This window comes from Ascaphus truei, chromosome 15 (assembly GCF_040206685.1).
Source record: "Ascaphus truei isolate aAscTru1 chromosome 15, aAscTru1.hap1, whole genome shotgun sequence".
Taxonomy (NCBI): Eukaryota; Metazoa; Chordata; class Amphibia; order Anura; family Ascaphidae; genus Ascaphus; species Ascaphus truei.
The window spans coordinates 39,843,622-39,851,578 of NC_134497.1; the positions used below are offsets into that span (position 1 = coordinate 39,843,622).

At 41.7% G+C, this 7,957-nt stretch overlaps 1 protein-coding gene across 3 annotated transcripts in view; it reads left to right on the forward strand.

Moving 5' to 3' along the window:
* LOC142466832 (uncharacterized) overlaps positions 1-6,738 on the forward strand; it is a 164,717-nt gene extending 157,979 nt beyond the window's left edge. For 2 of the 3 annotated variants that reach the window (XM_075572329.1, XM_075572330.1), the window contains exons 2-3: positions 2,156-2,346; positions 3,806-6,737. In XM_075572329.1, the coding sequence (XP_075428444.1) occupies positions 2,304-2,346; positions 3,806-6,339 (2,577 nt within the window). In that variant the 5' untranslated portion in view covers positions 2,156-2,303 and the 3' untranslated portion in view covers positions 6,340-6,737. Of the gene's footprint in view, positions 1-2,155; positions 2,347-3,805 lie in introns of all 3 variants that reach the window. The other variant, XM_075572327.1, reaches the window with a different exon arrangement.
* The last annotated feature ends 1,219 nt before the right edge of the window (positions 6,739-7,957 follow it).

Below are 7,957 nucleotides of genomic sequence, written 5' to 3' on the forward strand. Positions count from 1 at the left end.
AAAACACACTTATCAGTGTATACCCTTGGGTAATAAGTATAAAAGAAATAAGTCAAAACCAATGTGGCTAAATAAACAGGTAGGGGAGGAAATAGAAAAGAAGATGCAGGCGTTTAGATTCTTGAAGTCAGTAGTGACAGAGGCCACATATCAGAATTATAAGGAATGTAAGAAAAATTGCAAAAGGGAAATCAAATTAGGAAAAATAGAAACTGAAAAAGGGATTGCAATAGAAACTAAGATCAACCCTAAAAAGTTATTTAAGTACCTTTTTTAATAACAAAAAAAATGAGAAAAAATATAGGACCCTTTCAGTGTGAGATGGGCAGGCAGATTATTGGAGATAAGGAAAAAGCAGAGGTATTAAACAAATTCTTTGCCTCTGTGTTTACCAGGGAAGAATCAATTTCAATAGTGGTTCTGCAGGAGGAAGCCATAACCTCCATATTAATGAACAATTGGTTAACTGAGGAAGAAGTTCATAGGCAGCTTAAAGTAAATAAGGCACCTGGCCCCGATGGCATCCATCCAAGAGTTCTCAAGGAGTTAAGTTTATTAATAGCCAAACCATTACATTTCAAGGACTCTATTTCCCAAGGCTCAGTACCACAAGATTGGCGTAAAGCAGATGTGGTGCCTTTATTTAAAAAGGGAGCTAGATCACAACCGGGGAATTACAGACCTGTAAGCCTGACTTCAATAGTGAGGAAGCTACTTGAAGATTTAATATGGCATAATATTCAGGAATACCTAATGGAAAACAAAATTACTAGTAATAGTCAGCATGGATTTATGAAGGATCGATAATGCCAAACTAACCTTATTTGTTTATTTGAGGAGGTAAGTAGGAATTTAGACAAGGGTAATGCAGTTGATGTGGTCTACTTAGATTTTGCAAAGGCTTTTGATACGGTTTCACACGAGGTTGGTGTACAAAATAAAGCAAATTGGACTCAGTAAAAATATATGCACCTGGATTCAAATTTGGTTGAAGGACAGACAACAGAGGGTTGTAATAAATGGAACTATTTCAGGATGGACTAAGGTCATGAGTGGAGTACATCAGGGATTGGTACTGGGACCCCTGCTTTTTAACTTTAGTAATGACCTTGAGGTTGGCATCGTGAGCAAAGTCTCCATCTTTGCTAATGATACTAAATTGTGTAATGTAGTAGAACTCGAGCAGGATGTAATTTATTTCCAGAAGGACTTGCAGAGACTGGAAACTTGGGCAGGTAAATGGCAGATCATGTTTAATACAGATAAATGTAAGGTTATGCATTTGGGAAGCAAGAATAAACAGGCGACTTACAAATTAAATGGGGATAAATATGGGTAATTCTTGATGGAGAAGGATTTAGGTGTGCTTGGAGACAGCAGGCTTAGCATTAGTGCCCAAAGTCATGCAGTAGCTGGAAAGGCAAACAAGATCTTGTCTTGCATTAGTCGGGTAATGGATGGAAGGGAAGTAAACAAATATGCCCCTTTACAAAGCATTAGTAAGACCACACCTTGAATATGGAGTACACTTTTGGTCACCACTCCTTAGTAAAGACATTATGGCACAATCTAATTTATGAGGCGAGACTAGCTAAATTAGATCTATTTACATTAGAAAAGAGGCGTCTAAGAGGGGATGTAATAACAATATACAAATATTTTCGGGGACAGTACAAGGAGCTTTCAAAAGAACTATCCCAAGGACAGTACAGAGGACTCTGTGGTCATCCCTTGTGGTTGGAGTAAAGGCGATTTCACCAGCAACAAAGGAAAGGGTTCTTTACAGTAAGGCTGGTTAAAATGTGGAATTCATTAGCCATGTTGACTGTGAAACATGGGAATGATGTTGATACAGGGAGAAATAAGATTGCCAATTCTTGGAGTCAGGAAGGAATTAATTTTTTCCCTTATGAGAACATTGGATGGTATGTCACTGGGTTTTTTTGTTTGCCTTCCACTGGATCAATAAGTAAGTATAGATATAGGATAAAGTATGTGTTGTCTAAATTTAGCATAGGTTGAACTTGATGGACGGACGTATGTCTTTTTTTCAACCTCATCTACTATGTAACTATTAAGAACTTGTATCTTCTTTCAGCTTTTCCTTTTTAAAATAGACATTACTTTGAGACCTCACTAACTGTCCCAATTTTAGGTTTGTAAATTGTGTGGGAAACGAGGAAGAACAGAAGCTTGTGGCGTTGCAGTACCACAGGGAAATCTACTACAGAACCTGCACAGACCTCCCCCCACACACAGAGCTCCTGCTCTGGTATGGAAATGAATATGGTAAAGCGCTTGGTATGAAGTGGGGAACGCTGTGGAAAAGTAACGTGCCAGCACTAGGTAATCAGGAATGTGTTGTGTGGTTTTTACATCTTTATTATCTTATTACTGATGTTAAATTGTAAATATTGATAGATCTGCATACAACATTACGGGTCAATTAGAACTTAATATCATCAAACCTGACTTGAGTCAAAGGGCCGGATGCAACAAGCTGCGGAAACTAAAAATGCCGTATTACCGTCCATAAAAAAAGTGCCTTATTATCGTGCAATGAATCAGCGTTGCAGCGCCAAAAATAAAGCACTTTTTAACGAACCCGTTAAAAGCATGAAATCCGATATAAAACCGACATAATACTGCATTTTCAAGTATAAAATGCCATACATCAAGTTCTGATATTTATTGGAACAGGATTAATGGCAGAAATACCACAAATTTTTTATCACCAGCTCCAGCCCCGTCTTTCCTGTGTATATAATGGCCAAGATACTGCTCATTATATACATAGGCAAGATAAGCTAAACTAACATGGAATAGATGATAAAATAGTTATTAAAATACATTATAGTAGATGTTAACCCCTTAGTAGTCCACGGGTCAACTAGTCATCGGTTTATGACTAGCTGACCACAAAGGGGATAATATAAACATTACATTACACTATCTACCCCCCTTTGCCACATTAGTTGCTAGTAAAGCAAGGTTAGTTCTTGGTTTGTCCCGCAGGCATAAAAAAAACACTACGGCTCAGATATATCAAATTTTGTTAAATTGGAGCTAATATCACACCCGGGGAAATAATAAACTAACGGGTGTTATTACTGCAATTTTAGGCTGGAAAAAAAAAAAAGCACCTTAGCACCACATTCTAGCAGATAGACAGTGACTTTAATATATATATATATATATTATTATTTATATTAATTTATTTTTGATTAAAAAAAATGCAATGTTTGTATGGGGGACAATCAGTGACACAAGTACAGACTCCTTGTTCCCTAAAAAAAATAAAAATCTGATGTCAAATACAATAATTGGGCATTTGGTTCCTGATTTAACAAAGGAGTTTTAGCAGAAAGTTGGGTCATCCTATAACTATTAGAGACCTGGTACATGGTGGGGAACGGGAACACCCGGTGACTAATATGTGAGCGTCTAATGAGACACGTATTCTATTCATTGTTCAAACATTTTTGAATTATACCTTCACAACTGAAACTATCGATTTACTATCTATCAAATGATTTGGAAAGATTTCTGCCTCTTTAATTGGTGTTTTGCAGCTTGTGAGATTTCCTTTTAAATCGTTAGATATTATGATCCACTTTAAATGTATGATCCACTACTTCTACTCTCCGACCCTCATGCTGCACATGTTGTGCTAAACCCTTCATTTTTACAATGTACATCTACAGTTTACTTTCATCCTGAACTTTTTGGGATATGCCAACTTTCCTCTCCTTCATGGCCTTTTGTAAGACAGTTTGTGTAACAGTGACTTTTTTGTCTCATCTAGTACAAAGACAACCTCCAATAATCCACCCATGCCAGCACTGCAAGGTTGCTTTTAGCAGTCAGGATTACCTCCTCAAACATCTGAAGTTCAAACACCCAGCTGAGTATATGGAAAAGATGAGGACAGAACAATCTTGCAATATTCTAATAAATATGACAGAAAATGCATGTTTCAACCCGTCAATGCAATTAATAAACAATGTAACTGCTTCTCATCCCAAAATATATATATTAGCAGCTGCCAAAGGAAAAGATCTTGGAGAAAGTGGGAAGAGTCTTACTTGGTTATCAGATCAGATCCTACAGAAGAGGACACACACAGGGGAGAGACCGTATGTATGTGGGGAATGTGGGAAGGGATTTAGTCGGTTAGCCAACTTGAACATACACAAAAGGATACACACAGGGGAGAGACCGCATGTATGTGGGGAATGTGGGAAGGGATTTAGTTGGTTATCCCACCTGAACACACACGAGAGGACACACACAGGGGAGAGACCGCATGTATGTAGGGAATGTGGGAAGGGATTTAGTGTGTTATCCAGCCTGAACATGCACATGAGGTTACACACAGGGGAGAGACCGCATATATGTGGGGAATGTGGTAAGGGATTTAGGCAGTTATCCCACCTGAACACACACGAGAGGACACACACAGGGGAGAGACCGCATGTATGTGGGGAATGTGGGAAGCGATTTAGTGTGTTATCCCACCTGAACATACACATGAGGTCACACACAGGGGAGAGACCGCATGTATGTGGGGAATGTGGGAAGGGATTTAGTAGGTTAGCCATCCTGAACATACACAAGAGGTCACACACAGGGGAGAGACCGCATGTATGTGGTGAATGTGGGAAGGGATTTAGTCAGTTATCCAGCCTGATCAGACACCAGATAACACACACAGGGGGGAGACCGCATGTATGTGTGGAATGTGGGAAGGGATTTAGTCAGTTATTCAGACTGAACATACACATGAAGTCACACACAGGAGAGAGATCGCATGTATGTGGGGAATGTGGGAAGGGATTTAGTCAGTTAGCCGACCTGAACATACACAAGAGGACACACACAGGGGAGAGACCGCATGTATGTGGGGAATGTGGGAAGGGATTTATTGACTTATCCAGCCTGACCAGACACAAGATAACACACACAGGGGAGAGACCACATGTATGTGGGGAATGTGGGAAGGGATTTAGTTGGTTATCCCACCTGAACACACATGAGAGGACACACACAGGGGAGAGACCGCATGTATGTGGGGAATGTGGGAAGGGATTTAATCAGTTATCCAGCCTGAAAATGCACATGAGGTCACACACAGGGGAGAGACCACATGTATGTGGGGAATGTGGTAAGGGATTTAGTCAGTTATCCAGCCTGAACATACACATGAGGTCACACACAGGGGAGAGACCGCATGTATGTGGGGAATGTGGGAAGGGATTTAGTCGGTTAGCCATCCTGAACTTACACAAGAGGTCACACACAGGAGAGAGACCGCATGTATGTGGGGAATGTGGGAAGGGATTTAGTGTGTTATCCAGCCTGATCAGACACCAGATGACACACACAGGGGAGAGACCGCATGTGTGTGGGGAATGTGGTAAGGGATTTAGGCAGTTATCCCACCTGAACATACACATGAGGTCACACACAGGGGAGAGACTGCATGTATGTGGGGAATGTGGGAAGGGATTTAGTCGGTTAGCCAACCTGAACATACACAAGAGGTCACACACAGGGGAGAGACCGCATGTATGTGGGGAATGTGGGAAGGGATTTAGTGTGTTATCCAGCCTGATCAGACACCAGATGACACACACAGGGGAGAGACCGCATGTATGTGGGGAATGTGGGAAGGGATTTAGCCAGTTATTCAGACTGAACATACACATGAGGTCACACACAGGAGAGAGATCGTATGTATGTGGGGAATATGGGAAGGGATTTAGTCAGTTAGCCGACCTGAACATGCACAAGAGGACACACACAGGGGAGAGACCGCATGTATGTGGGGAATGTGGGAAGGGATTTATTGACTTTTCCAGCCTGAACAAACACGAGAGGACACACACAGGAGAGAGACCGCATGTCTGTGGGGAATGTGGTAAGGGATTTAGGCAGTTATCCCACCTGAACATACACAGGAGGTCACACACAGGGGAGAGACCGCATGTATGTGGGGAATGTGGGAAGGGATTTAGTCGGTTAGCCAACCTGAACATACACAAGAGGTCACACACAGGGGAGAGACCGCATGTATGTGGGGAATGTGGGAAAGGATTTAGTGTGTTATCCAGCCTGATCAGACACCAGATGACACACACAGGGGAGAGACCGCATGTATGTGGGGAATGTGGGAAGGGATTTAGTCAGTTATTCAGACTGAACATACACATGAGGTCACACACAGGAGAGAGATCATATGTATGTGGGGAATATGGGAAGGGATTTAGTCAGTTTGCCGACCTGAACATACACAAGAGGACACACACAGGGGAGAGACCGCATGTATGTGGGGAATGAGGGAAGGGATTTATTGACTTTTCCAGCCTGAACAAACACGAGAGGACACACACAGGGGAGAGGCCGCATGTATGTGGGGAATGTGGGAAGGGATTTAGTGTGTTATCCAGCCTGATCAGACACCAGATGACACACATGGGGAGAGACTTTATGTATGTGTGAAGGAATTTAGTCGGTTATCCAGTTTGAACACACACGAGGACACACACCGGGAAAAGACCAATCTCTAAAGCCAGATACGTTTAGGGATAACCAAAGCAATGTATGTGCAGCGCACAGCAAAAACAGAGCAGGTCTGTCAAAAATGATTAATTTATTGATTGCGCATATAAAACAGAGAGCGCAAGCCTTCTACGCGTTTCGTGCAGGTACTGATAAAGTGCACTACCTGCACGAAACGCATAGAAGGCTTGCACTCTTTTTTTTTATGCGCAATCAATAAATTAATCATTTTTGCAAGACCTGCTCTCTGTTTTTGCTGTGCGCTGCACATACATTGCTTTGGACATCTCTGGATTTGGACCGGCTGCACGTCAAGGAAGACTGCTGGGTACACAAGTGAGTAATTATCCTTACCTTGGGGCCAACCTAATGAGGAGGGGAGAAGTATTCACCTACCAACCCCCCACCTTCAGGGTGATATAGAGCCCTCCATATAGGTTCAGGAGTTCAGGATTGTGATTGGAATGTTTTGCTTAATGCTAACCGTATCCAGCTTTGGATTTTCTGCTTATTGCTAACAGTACCCAGCTTTGTCAACTCCTTCTTATTGATGGACTTTTGATTATGAATACAGGACCAGACACTTGAGCGTTACCTAATTTTCTATGTACACGTTTAGGGATAACCAGTGACTAAGACGCTCACATATAAGTGCACACGTCTGTCTGTGTTACGCTAAATCACAATGAAAAGTGACTTTACTTTATGGTGCATAATACCAGCATTTTAAAAGGATAAAAATGTATAACGTTTTAAATGCAGGTAATTTGTATCATTCTTATTGTAGTTTTATTTAAACGTTCTTAATAATGTTTTATATTTCCATGCTGTTGGTTCTAATAAAATGTGCTTTCCTCATTATGCTGAAGCGGTCAGTAGTCTCACTCAGCTGGGAATCGGAATAGTTTCGCTGCGACCAATTGGCCGCCGGCGTTAGGCCACACACAGACCTTCCGCCACCAGCCACTTCTAAGAGGGGGCTTTGGATAGAAGGGATTTAGGGTAGGGGGTTTAAGCACTTACCTTAGTGGTGAAGTGGCCAGCGTTGTGGTGAGTAGCAGCGAAACAGCCGTGACCAAATGTCCTATGAATACTGAGATGGAAGACAGATACACAGACCAACGTCCCCAGTGAGGGATATTAATGCAGCCGCCTTTACATACTGTATGTCATGTTTCTTTAATATCTCTAGAGACAGCAAGAGCTTATTATCTATTTCACAGGTTACACGTAGACATGAAAATGCACCTGAGGGGGTTTAGTGTCCCTTTATTAATGACATATACATATGCAGTAATGATGTAACAAATGGTCCCACCTCACATAGGGACCTTTTCCACTGATGGTTACACTTGCACACCTCTATGGCACAGATTCCTGTTACACATGCGCTGGC